At 44.7% G+C, this 19,649-nt stretch overlaps 1 protein-coding gene across 1 annotated transcript; it reads left to right on the top strand.

Annotated features, from left to right (window-relative positions):
• Positions 1–711: 711 nt before the first annotated feature.
• On the top strand, positions 712–19,225 carry LOC125709933 (mitogen-activated protein kinase kinase kinase 20). Its single transcript, XM_048978999.1, has 12 exons — positions 712–837; positions 4,683–4,864; positions 5,399–5,486; positions 9,511–9,612; positions 9,958–10,023; positions 10,246–10,274; positions 10,383–10,520; positions 11,358–11,444; positions 12,713–12,787; positions 13,670–13,776; positions 15,431–15,566; positions 16,605–19,225. The coding sequence occupies exons 2-12, from the start codon at positions 4,706–4,708 to the stop codon at positions 16,923–16,925; spliced, it is 1,308 nt and encodes a 435-aa protein (XP_048834956.1). The 5' UTR covers positions 712–837; positions 4,683–4,705; the 3' UTR covers positions 16,926–19,225.
• The last annotated feature ends 424 nt before the right edge of the window (positions 19,226–19,649 follow it).

Here is a 19,649-nt window from a genome sequence, read left to right as displayed (position 1 = left end):
AAAAGATTTTTTTGTTTAGTGTGTTTTGTGTCTGGTGCCACAAGGGATCGCAGGACAGTAAGATCAAGAGAACAAGGAGAAATGCAGTTATGCAGGGAAGATCAGTTATGAAGTTATGGAACCATATAAAGTGTCTCTGCATGGATATTTATTTGTAAGTTTTGTACTTTTTCTATAAAACGTGCCACATCTTTTCATTCTAGGGGATCAAACCTAATATAATGTTTAAGTGAGTAAGCGAACAAATAAAATAGCACTGCATATGTTACTTTCTCTTTATTCACTGTGGTGTAGGAGGATTCTTGATCATTGATATATAGTTTTTGACCTAGAACTGATTTGACTTCAGTTGAATTACATTTTTGTTCCAACACAACTTTAAAGCCTTTATTGTAATATCCTATTTTACAACAAAACGGACGTCTTGTATTGCTTAATTGTAATTTTAGTCAGATGAAGTAATTATTAAATTGTTTTGCCAGTGAAACTGATTAGTTTAATTGTTTGTGCTATAGAGGGTTTGGGAAAATTGGTGATATTCTCCCTAAAATATGTGGCGCTTTGTGCAACCTGGGACGGTGGGCCATTAATATTTTAGGCCGGTAGGCGTTTTGTAATACATGGCGGTTAAATTATAGCGGTGTCCCGTTGCCGTCCGTTGAGTGGAGCTCTTGTGTGAATTTGCTGAAGTTTCTCCCCCCCCAGCGCCCCGTGGACGCCTGGCAGTCCTGTTAAGGAAGAAGCTAGTGAAGCGAAGGGGAAGAAAACGTCAGAGAGCGCGAGGGCTGCACATACTCATTTCGGGGTCTAGGGAGCTGAGCCGTGGGAAAACTGAAGGTATGTATGTTTTCTTTCATTAAATACTAGCAACTGTAGTTTGTAACATTGCTTAGGCAAATGGGTTTGCAGAAATAACAACAGAAAGTGGAAAAGTTTCACGGACATGCCTTTCACAGTGTGATAGTAGGGGTACTTGTGCGGGCTATTCCCTAAAGTTTAGTACAATTTAAGAAATAAACAAGGCGTGATTGCCTCATTTGCCTTAGTGAAGCATTGGTAATAATCTTTCTGGTTTGCCTGGCAACTGATTCAACTTGGGCAACTGACGTACAAATGATATAATTCAACATGATAATGTGGGTGACTGAAACAATTGAGTGACGTAGCAGTACACTAAAAATGTCCGGATTTTTTTGACGCGTGAGCCTGGATGAACATTTGGTGCTAGATTTATAAAGTTTTTTTTAGCTTTTTACTTCTTATTAACCTAAATTTACTATATTTTAAGTTAAACTAATTTGCAAGCATAATTATAATAAACAACAAAACAAAATATAGAAACTGGAAATATGCAGGTGCAAATTTTGCGCTGGTGCCAAATCTGGACAGATGAACAGGTGGGAGAACTGTGGCTTAACAAGGCAGTAATAGCTCGTTGTTACATTTGTTAGCTTCCTTGTACAGAGCAAAATATGAAAAAGACCGTCAATTCTTAAATTGTTGTTAAAGTTTTTGCTTTGATATTAGTATAATACGGTAACTGATCGGAAAAAGCGGTATTAAATTAATTTGGTTTCAGGCAAACGTCATATACAGCGGTAGCACGGTGTTATCTGAATTATCTGTTCTATATTCTAAGCATTTTCCGTGACATGTGAGTTATTTTTCTATAACGGTGAAAGTGAGTGTCTTGGTTCACTTTATCTGCATTGGGGGGCTGGGGGATTTCAGCAGGGTTTTAGAATAGGGGTGCATTTCAAATAACCATCATCTTTATTATGCATCTTTATGAATGATTTACAGCGCTCAGCATAAATGAGTGAACCCCGTTTGAAATAAAAAAAAAACACTTTTAACCATTTCTCAGTGATTATGAGGACAATTAGCTGTATTTTTACAAACCAGTTTTATTGAACATTGATTTGTGTCAACATACGAGTATGATCACCTTCTTTTACTTCTTTAGGATAAGAAAAATAGTACATTTTATTCAAATAAGGTGATGCAAAAATAATTACACCCCAATGAATGTCTTAGGGGAAACACCTGATAAAATTGTAATTATCAGGAATTCACCAACAGATGAATCTAATCAATTGTCACACTGGTGGCCACAGGACAATTGATCATTAAAAGTGGTATTTAAGAGAGAAAATCGAGTTCCACTCAACACTGACAAAATGGTGCCACATAGAAAGCAAATGTTACGTCTGAGAAAGACAATAATTTCTTTGCACAAAAAAGGTCAAGTTTATAGGAAAATCAGTAAGGCATTGCTAATACGTTTGAATACTGTTGCAACAGTCAAACGGTAATTCAAAATGGTTGGACCTTTGGGAAACTTGCAGGGACGTCTGTGCCGTCCACATGAGTTAACGCCTTGTCAAGGTCGTTTTGTGATGAGAGAAGTTGAACTTTCACGCCCATTTCCTTCAGCACAGTTGGGTAAATTATTAGAAAGTCAAACTGGGGTGAGTGTTTCCTGTGACACTGTGCGACACACACTGCAGGGAGTGGCATGCACGGCTGTCGTCCACAAAGGAAGCCATCGCTGAAGCCCATGCATATAAAAGCCCGTCTAGAATTTTCCAGGGCCCTTGTTAACAAAGGCGAAGACTACTGGGACTCCGTACTTCGGCGTGACGAGACAAAGATTAATCTTTTTGTTGGATTCCAAACTGTATGACGTCGCAAGGGTGAGGAGCACAGTGAAAAATGCATGATACCTAACAGTAAAGCATGGTGGTGGCAGTGTCCCTACGTGGGGCTGCATGAGTGCTGCAGGTATCGGGGAGCTGCATTTCATAGATGGTACCATGAACTCGCAGATGTACTGTGACATATTGAGAGAGGAAATGCTACCATCACTCCGTGGCCTTTGTCACCGTGCACTCTTCCAACACAACAATGATCCAAAACGCACATCTAAGGCCACTGTTGCGTTCCTGGAGAAGAACGGGGTGAAGGTGATTCAGTGGCTGAGCACGTCGCCAAACCTCAAGCCGAAGGAGCAGTTCTGGGCGGTTCTGAAAAGGCGAGTTAGCATGTCGTTCTCAATCAGGCATACAGGACCTGAACGAGTCCATGCTTTAAGAATGGGGAGCGAGAGACGAGGCTGTATGTTAAACCTCTTCATTCAATGTCTAGAAGAGTTGCTGCTGTTCTTAAGTGAAGGAGGCCATACAAAATGTTAGATTTAGTAGGATCTGTTTTTGGGTGTAATCATTTTTGCACCACCTTATTTGAATAAAATGTATGATTTTTCTTATCCTAAAGAAGTAAAGAAGGTGATCATACTCGTATGTTGACACAAATCAATGTTTAATAAAACTGGTTTGTAAAAATACAAGCTAATTGTCTTCATAATCACTGAGAAATAGTTAAAAGTTTTAATTTCAAAGGGAGGGGGGGGGTGCTGTCATGCTGAGCACTGTATATAAAATTTAAATTCTTAATAAACCTAACCATAACAAATATCACTGGAAAGTAGCAAAGGACTATCTGACGATTTAGCATTAATTTATATTTCCCATTTGTAAGCAAATGCTTCGTTTAATTGGTAGGTCTAGAAAAAAATTGGATCTTAACTGAATATTCTAACAAATGAACTGAGTAATGGATGGATCTTTTAACAAATACTTCTCAGTATAGAAAGTCGACGTGGGGTTAAGGATGGCGCAGAAAGCAGTGGCTGATCATTGGGGAGTTACTGGGACCCCCTTGAGAAGGCTGTTATTTCCAATAGCACAAAGCAACGTTTCCTGTACGTTCCTTACTGTAAGACCAGTAACGGGCCATATGTTCTTAAAGACAAACCACACTAAACGATAGATAACTGGGATTGCGACACACGATATCTTGAGCTACGTTCTATCAGGGGCAGCTATTGTCAGCTGTAGTCCAGAGACAGGTTTAATCTGCCAGGCACTTTTGTCCGCAGTAATTTGCATGTCATTATAAGCCCAACGGTAAACAAAACAACATAAAATGTCATTAACCTAAACATAGAACCAGTATGTTCAGTAAACCTGTCTGTAAATTAATATTAGCATTTGCAGTATTAAAGGTTCATCATTGACCCTTGTCCACAATCACATTTGAATATATTAACATTCAATTGATGTAAACATATCAAAGATTAATGTTATTCTGTGCGGCTGCAGTGCCAATGCCAAATGAAAACATTAACCAAATTAGCCTCTGCTATCACTCCTTATCATAAGCATGGAGTAAATAAGGAATAAATAAATCACAGATGTCCCTCCCCCCCCCGTACTGAAGTTAGTCTGCCACGGACCTGAATGTTTGGTGACTTCAGCAATGTGCTTTTTAGTGCTAAATGACAGAATGCATGCCGGTCATTCCTGCAGTGTTACACAAGTAACACAAGTAACCTGGTCCCCTCTTCGCTTGTGGTGACACACTGGCGTAGATCGCAGGCTGGACGCTTGTGTTTTATTGTCAGCTCGGTACAGCTTATGCGTATGACAGAGCTGCCAGTAATACTAGGGCACCTACTGGGGTTGCTGGGATTTGCTGCAGACTTCGAACTGGTCTCCAAGCAAGTGACGGGGGGAAAACTGACCTCACCTGGCTTTGTGAATGAGCAGGAGACGGATCAGAGGTCTCCGATCTGCCTTCTAAACCTCCTGAACCACTTTCTTCTCCCCTCCGGAATCGAGGTGGTATCACATGCCATTATGAGATGTCGTCTCTCGGCGCTTCCTTCGTGCAAATCAAGTTCGACGACATCCAGTTCTATGAGAACTGTGGCGGCGGGAGCTTCGGAAGCGTCTACCGGGCCAAGTGGATCTCGCAGGACAAGGAGGTGGCGGTGAAGAAGCTGCTGAAGATAGAAACCGAGGTAGGAGGCGGAATTGCACGCGTTTCCCATACGGCTTTTAATTGTATGTGCGATAACGGCTTTAATTGCTTCCCTATTCAACACACTGAAGTGATCTCTGTGGCTGTCTAGCATGCCGTCATTATACACCCCTGGCTTGTCTTTGACAGTTTCTTATGTACTTACACCTGCAGTCACGGTGCCTTTTATTCTGACATTTTATTCCCAAAAGACTGTATAACGCACTATTAAAGCTCTAATTCTTTTAATTAAAAAAGAACCTGAAGCAATCCAACCTCTTTGTCGTCTCCGGTTTACACACCAAGCCTGGTTTGTTATGTACCAGAAGATTTTTTTCCGACTGTGATGTTAATGAGGGGGTACTGAATGTACGTTCCTCACTGTTTCTCTGTGTTAATTTTTTTTAAACGGAAACATAATTGAGGCACATTAAGGCATTATTTATAGTCTATGAGCCCAGTGTCAGTGGTTCTAGATGGATGGATAGATGGATGGCAGTGAATCATTTACATAATCTTCATCTGCTCTTATCAGGCAGAAATCCTCAGTGTCCTGAGTCACAAGAACATCATTCAGTTCTATGGGGCAATCCTGGAGGCACCCAACTATGGCATTGTTACAGGTAAGCTTACAGTTACAGGTTACATGGTTACATTGTTACAGGTAAGCTTACAGTTACAGGTTACATTGTTACATTGTTACAGGTAAGCTTACAGTTACAGGTTACATGGTTACATTGTTACAGGTAAGCTTACAGTTACAGGTTACATGGTTACATTGTTACAGGTAAGCTTACAGTTACAGGTTACATTGTTACAGGTAAGCTTACAGTAAGATGTTGCCTTCATTACTGAGGAGGGGATATTACTCTGGCTGTCAGGTTTATTTTTATATACCATTGGCTGGTGGCAATGTCTGGACAGCCTTTACCATATTTTACACCCCCTCTCTGCTTTTTATTTCAATGACTCAAGGCGCAAAGCTTCAAAATTGTTACTTTTAGTTGAACATGGTACAACGAATTTCTTGTATGCTGCCTTCAGTCTATGCAGTCAAACAATACAGCAAAACAAGTACACCAGCAGGCAATAAACACCACCACTGTAGACAAACACATTTGCTGTTAATTCAGTATGAGCTGGACTCTGCACCGCTTGTAGTGTGAGCCCATTGGGGTGAGTAAAGCCGATCCTGACAGGCTGGATGCACATGGACGGGGTAGCAGAGTCCTGAGTGGCCTGGATAGAGGTGTGGCAGAGGGACAGCTGGGACAGCCCTCACTGGCCTTTGCCCTGACCGCTGTGTCTTGCTGCCGGACGGTGCATTAGCGCCTGGAGCCCAGCTGCCTGGCAATCCCATAAAATGCCTCGTGCTTCCTCCACATTTCTGCCACTGATGTAAAAATAGGAGACTACATACAATATGGAAATATTAAATAGCCGGGATATTTGGCATGCCTGATCACGAGAACAGAGCCGGATTAGCACTCTGTAATATCTTACAGCATGGCTTATATATTTTTTTAATAATTTAAAGAAGATCAGGGCTTTCGGAACTCTTTTGTCAGTTGTCCTGCACCCGAAGTTTAGGCTTTTAAATTAAGAGATGCAGGTTTTGATTTTCCATGATATAAGATAACATCTGGTATCATTTTCTGCTTGTGTAATCGGGGATGGCTGTGTGTTTGATTTGGCTGATCAGCAGGGCTGCCGCTCTCGAGGGCGGCGGAGGTGCGGCTCACTTTACACCACGAGCGTGACGCCAGCGTGGCCGGGAGTGCACTTCTGTGCACTTCAGTGCATCTGCACCATTCGTAGCAGGTGGACTCAGGCGGTTGCTTGAGGTTTTTCTCAAATCCCTCCTGGCTCTTCCAGGATGCAGTTCTGGACCCTGCCTATTCTTTTGGTCTCTTCTGTCCCCCCGAAAAAGTTTTAGTTGCTTTTAGAATTTTCTTCTGCAATTCATAAAACTTTTATAGTTGAAGCCCTCTCCCCATGCTCAGGAAATTTTAACTTCTGAGTTAAAGGGCTGTATTTGAGAATTGCCTCCAGATGACCCATTAATCTGCTGTCCCTGCAGAAATGGTCCCTTCTGTTCAGGTTATATTTTGGGCATAACCAGGGCTTGAACAAAGCCTTTGAACTTTTTGATTCACTTTCTTGAATGACGGCAGGGGTGTGAATGGTTGTTATTCAGCATATTTTGCGTCTTTCTCCGCGGCGCATGGTCAGCGGTCTAAGCCTCTGTGCCCGTGTTCAGAAGGTCGTCATTTCCAGCCTGGCTTCAGCAGAATAGTCGCATGTCCGTAGGCTCTTGATCGGGGCCCTTAACCCCCAGCTCCATGGGAGCCGCTGCAGGTGGTCGCCCCCTTGCCGTGGCCCCCACGTTGGTGTCACCTACCTCTGTGTGTCATGGACAGCAAGATGGCGTAGGGGAAAATGAGAATTTTCCCACGGCGAACAATAAAGGTGTCATTATTATTAATTCCGGATGCATCCGTGTGTTTGTAAATCCTCCTGTATTCTCCGTAGAGGCCCACGTCTGCCATGAAACACCACCCCTCCCCCAAGGGACCATGCTAACCTTCTAGCTGTTGCTAGCACCGCAGCTTGCTAAACTACATCCAGGAATCCAACTATCATTAGCCTGTATTATTTACAGTGAGTTTGCATGTCATGCATTTTAGCCAATAGGTATTAACCTTATAACACTAATTAATAAAATGCATGCAAGTACTGTGTGAAATGCATTTTAAGTGGGTATTTCACTGTCTATTCATGGTAACATTGGCAGATGCTAATTAACATCACTGTTGGTTAATTGCTTCCTCAGAGTTTCAATCAGTCTGTCAAATACACTGTTGTATGTATTAGCTCGGAGTCCCAGACATGTCTGCACAACTATTGTGTATTACAATCAAAAACCAATAACATTGGACTTTTAACCAGTTTTGGCTGCAGTTGCAGCCCATCTAGAGGGATGCCAATTTCTATGATGTATTTCCTGCTGTGTTTAATGTTAGAGGGGCAGGTCCAGGATTATGCTTTCGGTGTCTGCCTCTCCGTTACATTCTCTAACTTGATGTGCTCACACTCGCTAAAGGTGACTGCATAGCTGGATGGCGGCCGCCAACCTCAATGCATACTGCATTTTTCGCTCATAACTTTTCAGCAGCACTCTAATTTCAGCGGAGTTTTTGGAGATTTATGTCTCCAAAACTATTCGATCAGGGAAACGCATGTCAACTTCATAAGCAATGAAAATCGAAAAAGGGGGCTTCAGCTTTTAAGGTGGTCTGCATCTTGCTCATTGCATGCTAACTAACATAACCTGGGCCGGGCCACCTTAAGGATGCGTAATCGCATTAGCCGCTGCCGCTATCGGTGGTGCGGTTAGAGATGGAGCAGCTGGTGTGGAGGTGTGGGGCCCGACCAGGAGGTCTGGATGCTGCTGGAGCCCCATGATTGTGATCTGGAGTAGTTTGCAGAGACAGGGGTGGGGATGGAAACCATAAGAGGAAGTTTGGGATTGGAGGCTCAGGAGCGTCTTGGGAGGGCGACGACTGTAGATTTGTGGGGGGATGGGGGAAGGGGGGGGTCGCATACCTTCTAACAAAGAGGCTAGACACTGGAAATCAGTATTTCTCCAATCAATTCACAAAGGCACAAGTGATTAACAAGGGATTGATGTAGTGAGTTGAGTAGCAGCATATCTCTCTCTGCTCCCCACCCCCCACCCCACCCCCACCCCGGCACTGGCATGACAGTGTCCCGCTGATGCCAGTGTTTTCACTGCTTTTCCTGGCAAGGCCCTGGGTGCTGTTTATGAGAAGGTGAAACATAGCATTCAACTTCATCACTTCACATACTGTCCCTCCATGACATTAATAATAACCACAAACCGCGTGTGTTTGCATGCTGGTGAGTGAAAATCAAGCGTGTGAGGACCTTGTTGCATATTCTGATAAAGGGAGCCAACCGGCATTTTGCTGTGTAATGACAGCCATTGGACAGAGAGAGAATTTCCAGAATGTCTCATTTGGACACTTGATAATTAGTCTGTACTTTCGTTCTTTGTTGCTCAGACAGCCTCCCATGTGGTTTTATCTTTATAATTAAATCAGGATTTTGCTGATTCTGGTCATGAGCAAACTGCAGGTGAACAAAGTTAGAATTAGAATTTACTGATTAGTTATCATCGCTGACACACCACAGTGCACAACAACGAAATGTGTTTTCTGCATTTAACCCATATGTGACAATGTGACATAGCAGGGGGCAGCTAATTCAGCGCCCCGGGAGCAGTGCTTGGGGGCAGTACCTTGCTGGTTGGGGATTCGAACCTACAATCTTTCAATTACAAGTGTGCTTCGCTGACCATGTAACCACCACTGCCCACAAATGTCTGCCAGCTATTGTGGACTTGAATTTGACCAGCAGTGATCAGTCTTTACTCAAGTCTTGTGTGTCGTTCTCTTTGCTTGTTTTAGGACACGCTGTTAAAAGGTTTCTCCTTTATTTTTGGGGGAACTGTCTTATAAAAAATGCTTTTTAAGATAAAGAGAGAATCGGAGTAGACACTGGCGTACTGCTGATACTTCAAGGTTCGGATGGGTGGGTGTATGTGTGTCCATGTCTTTATTTCAGAATACGCCAGTGGAGGGTCGCTTTATGAATACCTGTCCAGTGAGGAGAGTGAGGAGATGGACATGGGGCAGATCATGACCTGGGCCACGGACATAGCAAAAGGTCAGGCTCATCTATGGAGAAGATCGAACCAAGTTCCTCGTCATTAACTTGTTACTCATTATGTCCATAAATTCTGGCTGGAGAATTCTGGTGGGGATTTGATTCCTGTGTCCATCATGATTAAATAGATCAAGCCTTGTGTGCTGTATGCTGAAAATCCTTGCAGAATTCTTCTCAAATTAGTTTTCACAAAGGTGATCAATAACCTAGACAAGATGCTTCACACTGATACATTACATGCATCAAGAACATTGAAGGGTAGATGTTCATAGCCTGAGATACACTGTGAACTGGCTGCAAGTTCTGTAACATTTCCTACAATGTTGTCCTTCCCTCTCTGACCAGGCATGCACTACTTACACTCTGAGGCTCCTGTGCGCGTTATCCACAGGGACCTGAAATCCCGAAACGGTAAATACAGAACCTTCCACATCCACCTCCGTGGTGCATTTAGGTGAACACACCACCTTAAATCCGGAGATGCTGTCTTGCTATCTCAGTTGCAGTTGTGTTTATTATTTCTGTAGTCATGAAACGGGTTTACTTTAAATCGCAAACGCTCAAGTTGATATGGGGCACAGAGGAGTCGGTTAATCTTAGCAACTCACTTTTAATGTTTGTTTTCCTTTATAGTGGTTGTAACTGCGGACAGAGTTCTGAAGGTGCAGTATATCTGAGTGACTCACTTGCCGTACTGAATGAATTGGGGCACCGCTATCTTTACAAGCCTAGTTTGACGACTTGTCTGACCTCCTTCTGATGTGTCCCAGATTTGCGACTTTGGCGCCTCAAAGTTTCACTCCCACACCACGCACATGTCCCTGGTGGGCACCTTTCCCTGGATGGCGCCTGAGGTGATCCAGAGCCTGCCTGTGTCAGAGACCTGTGACACGTATTCTTACGGAGTGGTGAGTGGCAGAGCCTGACCGTTGGCTGCTTCGAGGGTTCCGGGGGGGTTAAATATTTTGTTACCGGCTTTCACGTCCAGCGAAGTTCAAGGATAACATAACTTTCAACATCGACACATGCAATACAATACAACAGATAATGCAACGGATAAAAAAAATTGATAAAAATGACAATAGGTTAATTTACCATTACAGAGTACAACAGAGTTAGTCTTGTAGCTGTTGGCTCACTTTGTGCCATGTTAGAGAGCCAGTTAAAAGGATTGTTCTGGAAGTACATGATGCAATGCACAGGCCTGACGAGCCCTGACACCTGCTTTCAGTTATTACAGTAAATACTGACTGCCTGTGCCTGTTCTGACCCGCTGACTGTCTGTCTGCATTTCTCGGTGATGAGATGAGGTATCGCAGAACTTGGAGTGACCAGAATCGCCGTCACGCAGGCAGCCAGCTCCTAAGAGTGTCTGTGAAGCCTCGGGGTTGGCCTGCCTGCGTGCCCCTACCCCCCACCCAGTGTTTTTACTAGGGTGTCTGCAGCCTTGTAGGAAGTGGGGGGGGGGGGTCCTGCTTTTGGTGCTTACAAAGAACTGTCACAAAACATTCCAGCTATATGAAAAATTGTACATGTACTAAGGTATAAACAACAGTATATCAAACTCCTTTTGTTAATTGTTTTCTTCCAGTGCTGATATTTGTCAGTGATGAGTGTTTGGTGACCGGCGAGTGTATTTGGATCCACCCATGTTATGGCCCGGTTAGCTGCAGAACGTCCATGTATTCGTCCCGATGTTCTGCCGGCTTCTGATTCTATCTGACGCTCACCTTCTCTCCCGGCAGGTCCTCTGGGAGATGCTCACCAGGGAGGTCCCCTTCAAAGGTCTCGAGGGCTTACAGGTGGCCTGGCTGGTGGTGGAGAAGCACGAGGTATGGTCTGCACCTCTCCTACTTCATCTCCTCAAAGAGCGACCCGGAGCCATGACTCTCGGCTTAATAAACAAGCTTGCCGCCCGGTGGATGCCCTGATTAGTAACCTTTACTTGCACTTCATTGGTGGAACAATGTGCAATGCGATGCCCTTCGTGAATTCCACAGCAAAGTGCTCGTGGCTATTTTTAGAAGTGTGACGTCAGCTTCACACAGCTGTGAAGCGCGGTCTGCTTTTATAGACCTCCTGTACTGCTACAGGGTTTCCCACTGTTTGCCCCAGTGCCCTGGGTCCGCATTCAGCTCAGTTCTTAATTAGGCTTGATTGCACTGTTATTCTTACAAGTCAAATTCATTTAAACGTTAAACAGAGCACAGTAGCTGGGGACTTAAGATCATGGTCAACACATTATACTATTTTAAACAATTCAGAAACTCAAGGCTTGATTAATGATAGCTCAAAGCAACATTTTTGTTGTATTTTGCATCATTAATGATTAAAGAGAACATTTTCAATTTTTTTTTGCCAGACTAGACCTTTTCCAGTTTGCTAAATTAAATTTAGATTGATTAGTCGAAATAAGTAACATGAATAATGTATTTTAAGGGCTTAGAAAAAAATACGGTGATCATTTAATCTTTGGGGGTATTTCTTGACTGACACAAATTTTGTAGAATAGTGTGACTGCGGCTGAAAACATGGAGCTCAAACCTTTAAGTTTAATGCGATTTTGAACGATGCAGTTCACTGAATAACAAGCTCTGATTAAAGGGCAATTAATTAGGAGCTCAGCAGGAATAAAAGCCAGAGTGTGCAGTGGACTGCCAGGACATGATGTCTGCAGTGCAGTTTCTGCCTCACTGCACCTTCGCTGGTTTAATTCCAGCACTGAGCGTCGGCTGATGGATGCCCCCCCCCCAGGAGCTCTCCCACTTCTGATCAGGGGATGAGATATGTTGGTGTTTATCAGCCCAAACTTAGGACCACTCCATAAATAGCCCCTGCAGGGGTGCCAGAAGCGTTCGTCAGTCAACGGGCATCATAGATCTGGGAGGAATTAGCTATCGCAGGCTTTCTGCTCCATGAGGCTGTCCTGCCCCCCCCCCCCCCCCCCCCATGCCGGGGACAGCCTGCAGAAAGTGCTGAAGCTTAAGGAGCATCGTCATCTTCTGCTGCTATGATAAACATGGAAGAGAAAAGCAGAGAATGGCTGCCAGTACGCGATTGAGGGCCCGCCTCTGACATGGGCGACCCCCTTCTGTTACAGAGGTTGACGATTCCCACCAGCTGCCCGGCTAGTTTTGCTGAATTGATGAGGAAGTGCTTTATGACAGATCCGAAGGTAAGAGGCCTGGTGAATGATGGGTTAAGAGACTCGCTCGTGGAGGGTCATGGGATTGAAGGCTTGATTTTTTTCCCCTATGAAGAGTCTGGTGGTTTTCATGCTGGCATCTCTTAGTGGGTCAGAGGGTTCACATCACCATTACCAGACATTACGAATATATTTAGGCTTGATTCATGCTATTAAATGAAAAGTAGGTGAAAGAATTACCACACTCCTCCTTCAAATGTCTATTGAATGGATTGTGTCAACAACTTTTGATTCAGTGTTTGCCAAGAATTGTGGTAGCGGCGTAAGCAGGATTGTGACGTTTTGGTTTTCACGTCATATGAGCCTATTATTACGTAATGTGTGTGATATTTCAACCAGTTAATGTGAGTTATGGGACCCAGGAGCCTGTGGAGGTTGGATGCTGTCCACCAAGCAGTATTCTCTGTTCCCTGTGTGGCTGGATCTGCCAATGAGCAAGTCTCCACTCTAATGGAAATTGGCTCCAGTTGATTGGCTGAGCTGCAGCTCAGTAGAGCTGGATCTATGTTTAAATTACACATTGTTTTACAGGAACAGTTTAGTTGTATTATAGATGAAAGCTCCGCTTACTAAGTTAAAATAACAATATAGCTTTAAGACTTTCATTTTGTTGTGCAAACATTTAGTGTCCCACTGCTGAATAAAAACCATTATAGACCAAGAAACACGCAGTAAATATTTGCAGGCACTTGAAGTCGACATTGCAGGGATTGAGTGCCGCCCATTAAAACCAGCTTGTCTGTTGTTATGGAAAATCTCTTGAGGAAATTCAGTACTTCCTGCGCAAATTGACCATTGCTGCATCCATGAACATGGAATGTAGCATCTGACTGTGCTGCCTTATGACCCAAGGAAAGGCCCATGTTCAAGCAGATCCTGGTGACCCTGGAGGTCATGTACAACGATAGTCAGCTTCCTGGCCAGTGCAACTCCTTCTTACACAACAAGGCAGAATGGAGGTACTGTCCCCCAACAGCCAAGAAATCTAATTCAGCACTAAAATGAACCAAGCTTTCATGTGTAAAGTGTGTGTGTGTGTGTGTGTGTGTGTTTGTGTGTGTGTGTGTGTGTGTGTGTGTGTGTGTATGAAAACAATACATATATAGATGCAAACATATATGTTGTATGTGTGTGTCTGCTTCTAAATGTGTAGGTAAATGTATAGCGTGCATTTTAGATGACGGGATATGTGATGTTCAGTGACCCTGCTCAGAATGAGCGGTTGGAAGATGGATGAAGGGGTTGATATGTAGCATGCAACTGCTCACACTTACCACATTAAAACTTCAAAAAATATATTCTGATGTCAGTTTTATGGCCTTTTATAAGCTCGGGTCCACTATCCATATGTCAGGTACTTGGATTGAAGCACTGCAGCGTGTGGGTGAATCCTGCGGAAATGATGTATGGTAGGACCATCACATTTATCCAGGATCGCTCTGTGTTCATGGGAAAGGTCTCAGAGCGGCAGGAGCACTCGGCCAACAGCGGGTGGCGCTTTTGCAGCAACCCCAGTCTCTTCCATTGCTAACGCACATCCCGTTGGCACCTGGAGATGATGGACACTGCTGGGTGGCAGCTGGTTGCTATAGTCAGCTGACAGGTGTTACTGCGGGGCTGATCTTACATGCTGTTGCTGTTGATGCTTGTAAGATGCGCTCAGCTTGTAGCCAGAGTTACAATCAGACCTCCTGGCCCCACATGGAGCCACCTGCAAGGTGTCATGAAGGAACAGCCACCCGACTACCAGGGTCACAGTGGCTGTCAGCAGTCAGGCGTCGGGAGAACAGGGGAGTTGGTTGGCTTGTGTCTCTGGAAATTAAACATTTTATGGCCCCAAACTTCAATGGGCGGCTAAAAATTTTGATGGGATGCTTGCCAGGGAAAGACTGTGTGAGGTGAGTGGATTTTGGAAAAAAAAAAACGATGTAATGTTTAGACATTTGGGGGTTTGCCAGCTCAGTAAATGCCATAACGTCCTCAGAGGCTCGAGGGCAATAACCCTCCAGGGGTTTATCCTGAGAGACAGGCCTGCCCAGCGTGGAAAACAGGGCCTTCTGGCCCATGCACCCCCTAGGGGCTCGGACACTGGGGGCTCGTGTTGCACTCTATTTTAAGCAGGTCGGGAAACAATCCAGGAGGAGTTTCTAATGGATTATAAGAAAACATGGGTAGGGGAAGGGAAGGAGGGTGAAAATGAACAGAGGAAATGTGAGATCAGAAAGAGAAAGGACGGTCAGGGAATGGAAGGAGGACGGGAAATTCTGAGAGCGTTTGTCAGAAGAGTGGCAAGCAAGGAAAGCAGGTATGAGTGAAGTTTGGAGCATGAGTGGAAAAACTGTGGCAGGGGGTGGGGGGGCAGAGCCTGGCCCTGTGTCACATGTCTAGTTATAAATAACCATAGCTAGAGCTCGCTGATTTAGCACAGCTGCTTGCTATGCCCTTCACATCTCCACCTGGTGGTCAAACATGGCAATTCAGCATTAGTCTCTTGCAATTTAGACCTCGTAAACATCCATGCATCCATCTTCTGTACTGCTTACCTGGCATATGGTTGCAGTGTAAGCCTGCAGCCTGTCCCTGGGACTGAGTGTGTGTCACGGTGCCCCCCAGATGTGAGATCGAGGCCACACTGGAGAGGCTGAAGAAACTGGAGAGGGACTTGAGCACCAAGGAGCAGCAGCTGAAAGAAAGAGAAGAGCGTCTCAAGATCTGGGAGCGGAAGCTGATGGAGCAGTCCAGGACCCCGGTGAGTCACTGAGCACTGCCTGTACACTGAACAGCACACTGCGCACTGCCTGTACACTGAACAGCACACTGCGCACTGCCTGTACACTGAACAGCACACTGCGCACTGCATGTACACTGAACAGCACACTGTACACTGCCTGTATGTTGATCAGCACACTGAGCACTGGCTGTATACAGCACACTGAACGCAGTCTTTATAACATTGAAGACCATCTTCACTTAATACACTACACTTAACACACTGAATATTCTTTATGTAACACACTGAACACAGTCCACATGTAACACAGCCAGCAATACTTGTACTTAACGCACTAAATACTCTGTATTTTACACACACAGCAATGTATGCAGCAAACTGAATGTTGCCTTTTTATTTAACACACTGAGCACCTTCTTCACTTAACTGCACTTAACGCACTTAATACTCTATATAAAACACACTGAGTACCGTCTATTTGTAACACACTAAACACTGTCTGCAAGTAACATACAGAGCAATGCCTGTGCTTGACACACTAAATGCTCTTTATTTAACACTGAACAATGACTGCATTTAACACACTGCAGGGTGCCATGAAGGAACAGCCTATGTGTCACATACTGAGCACCTTCTTCCTGTAATACACTGAAAACTGTCTGCATTTTACTGAGTAATGTCTAACACACTGAGTACTCTCTGTATATTGCACTTTCGGGATTATGTGTAATGTAAGAGGTAAAGCATGTCGAGTGACTCTATGTCTTTGCAGCAGTGCATTTAAAAAGGTATAATGCATGGCAGGGAGAGTTTTAACCCGCTTATGGCAGTTACCATACATTTGGCTTGCATGCTTGTACATAAAGACCTTATTCACATTCCGAAAATACATCGACACTCTTCGGACCAATCAGATTCAAGAATTCCAAAGTGTTGTATTATAAATATCATCTACTGCCATACTATAAACACGAATTATTCTGTTGTAATTGGAACTGACAGTCCCGACGCCATCCTTCCATCCTTCCATGCTTCTTTACTTTTCTGTTCCCGTAGCTCTTCTTACCTGTCGCTGCAAAAATCAGCGCTGAGTCTTTCTTCGAGTCCACGATGGAGGAGTCGAACAGCTCGGAGATGTCCTGTCAGATCACGGCCTCCAGCAACGGCGAGGTGGATGGGCAGAGCCTGCAGGCCATGATGAAGGGCTTCGGGGACATGTTTACCTTGGACCTGGCCAATCCGGTGCTGCACTCAGGCATGCAGGTCAACATGCAAGCCCAGCAGAACTCCACCAAGTCCTGCAGTGTCCGTAAGGGAAGGAAGATCAACATGGCTATGGGATTGGAGGACTTTGACTGGTCCGAGGACAGCGACTAGGCCTCCGGTTAGAGTCTGATTCTTGGTGTGGCTTGTGGGGAGGATCTTTGTTCACCCTGCATTGGCCTTTTGTTTTAACTGTGGTCACAAGTAAACTGTCTACTACGCTGTAACTTCCCTCAAATATGTATAGATAAGACTCATGGTCCATGCATATCTTAGATACAAGCTACTGATTAGCATTAAACAGAGCCTGTTCTTGGGTGGCGCTGTGGTTCAGTGGGTCATGCTGGTGCCCCTTTCCTCAAGGATTGTGGGTTTGAATCCCCCCCCCCCACCCAGTGAATGGAGTATGCATCTTTTCGCCAAGTTGCATGGTTTTCATGCTGCCGTTCAAACACATGCAGTCCTTTGAATTGGTGACTCTAAACTTGCCATAATGCATATGCTCTGTGATGGATGTGTGCACCATTGTTCTGGAATTTTTCTCCAGCCCCCCATGATTTACCACCCTGGACAAGTTGGAGATCCTGCTTTCCATCTCTGCAAATACATTTTCATTGTAGCCTTGGAGCTTTCCTCAGAATGCATAGGGCACAGGGTGGGGGCACACCCCACACTGGACCCCAGTTCATCTCACATGCACTATGATCAATTTATTGCAATTATGCATGATTCACCAACCTGCATATTCGGAGCAGGAAGCAGAGCACATGGAGGTAACCCATGCGACATGGTGAGAACATACAAAAGCCACACAAAAGGAGCAGGGGCGGGATTTGAACCCCCGACCCTGGCGGTCTGTGTTTCCGCTGTGCCACCTGTAGTCACCAACAATCAAGTTCATTTTTCATAGTTTTCCGTTTCAGTCGTTTATAGAGAAAAGGCGCTTAATTGTTTAATGTCCTTATTTTTTTCGCCGATGCTGCCGCACAAAGCCCATTTGCAGCAGGGCGTAAAAGGGCCCCGCCTGAGTGCCGCACGTAGGAGACCCAGCCAGAGACTCACCCCCGCCGGCACTTTCACGCGCCACCTGCGAATGTATAGTGCGTCACGCTGGGAGCAGAGAGCCGGAGGAGGAAGCCGCGGAGGGGAGGCGCGGGTGGGAGGCGCAGACGCTTTTATGGCAAATTGGCATTTCGAGTCTCGGCGCCACACAATGATGCACCTTTTCGCTGACGGTGGGGTGTCAGTGGGGGGCGCCATTGAGATAAAACGGACATAAACCTGACTGACCCCAAGCCTCTGAGGCATCACTGGAGATTTTGGGCCCCACGAAAGCATGTCATACTGAGACCAGCAATCCGGACCAATACAATTATGTTCCATATCTTCTAGGGGCCCTTGGATTCATCCTAACACCCCCCCCCCCCCCGCATACAGTGCCCCTGCAGAGTCCTCTCATCACATGCTCTTCCCACCCTTACATCACATGCAGCATATATTAAACCTTAAGTCCTCACGTGGCTGTGGTGGGATCTGATTGCAGGTCACCGTTCGGTCAGAACACATGCAGGTCCTCAGGGACTGTTGGTCTTCTGCTGTCATGCCTCATTGGGTTGGCCAACTCCATCAATGGATGTTCTGCAGGTCTTCTTACTGCCCTTTTTTTCAAAAAAAAATAAACAAGAAAAATAAAACCCACTTCTGTGAAATGTCCAGCGTGCTGCAGCTTAAACACGCGTGCGGCTTATCGCACTCGCTCTGCCAGATGTTCGCTCAGACCTCAGCGATGCTGTGCTTTTGGGGGCCCCGGCGCAGTTATAAACACAGAGCAGCGCGTGGCTTTTTGGCTGCTGGCCCCCCTACGTTTTGTGTGCCTATCCTATGTTTTGAGATCGCAGGAGCGCCTGTGTTTGATCAGTGTTTGAGAAACTTCAAGAAGCCCAGGCAGGCCTGAACACAGGAGAGCCTCGTGACGGGTCCCCTCCATATTTAAACTCAGCCTGGTGTCCTTTTCCTTAGGCATGAATTACCTGAGGATAAGCCAGAGCTTACACCGGATTAGGAAAGCAGTATCTGGAAAACAAGAGGGTTTCACTTAGTTTAAGGTGGTTGCTGATTATGATTTGTTATTATTGTTATTGCTCATTTAATGGTCTCTCTGAACACATTTGTTAGTTATTACGGTACCAGCTGGTTTTCTGCACCCATGCTAGTGTGAAAGTCAATGTGTATATTATCAATATTTAATATTTACGATTGTAGTTTCATACATATTGTTTAAAGCTCTAGTAAGTTTAGTTTGTATGAGTACTAAGTTTTGGATTTTTAATGTGACCTTGCGTTGTGAATTTTGTTTTGCTTCTTTTTCTTCTGTACACGACTTTTTTTTTCCAATATAATTTCTGAGAAACTTTTGACGTGCTCTGTGCTGGCTTTCATTTGGCTTTGTCTGCCCTCTAGTGGTTATGGTCAGAAAACCCCCACGGAGAACCTAAAAACGGCATGACATTTCTGACGAAAGTTTTTAATTAACCATGCAGCTTTTCGGAGTGGAATACAAAATAATATATTTGTGTGCCATGATATAAAATGATACTACCTGGAATTTTATTAGCCGTGTCTAGGATTAGCAAACGGAGGCTAGTATCTGAAACCATGCGTTTGTGAAGTTTAAAACTTTCACTATTGGGACACGAATATGGCTACTCTATATATCTGTATTAATAAACAGCTCTGTAGTGTAGAGGTTAAAAGAAGCAAAGGTAGAATGGGTAAGTGATAAGACTGCTATTGCGCACTTGGCCACTAGGGGCAGCATCTTGTGAATGGGTGGCCGCT

This window comes from Brienomyrus brachyistius, chromosome 16 (assembly GCF_023856365.1).
Source record: "Brienomyrus brachyistius isolate T26 chromosome 16, BBRACH_0.4, whole genome shotgun sequence".
Lineage (NCBI taxonomy): Eukaryota > Metazoa > Chordata > Actinopteri > Osteoglossiformes > Mormyridae > Brienomyrus > Brienomyrus brachyistius.
The sequence above is the reverse complement of the archived record's forward strand: the minus strand, read 5'-3'. Positions and strand labels throughout refer to the sequence as shown.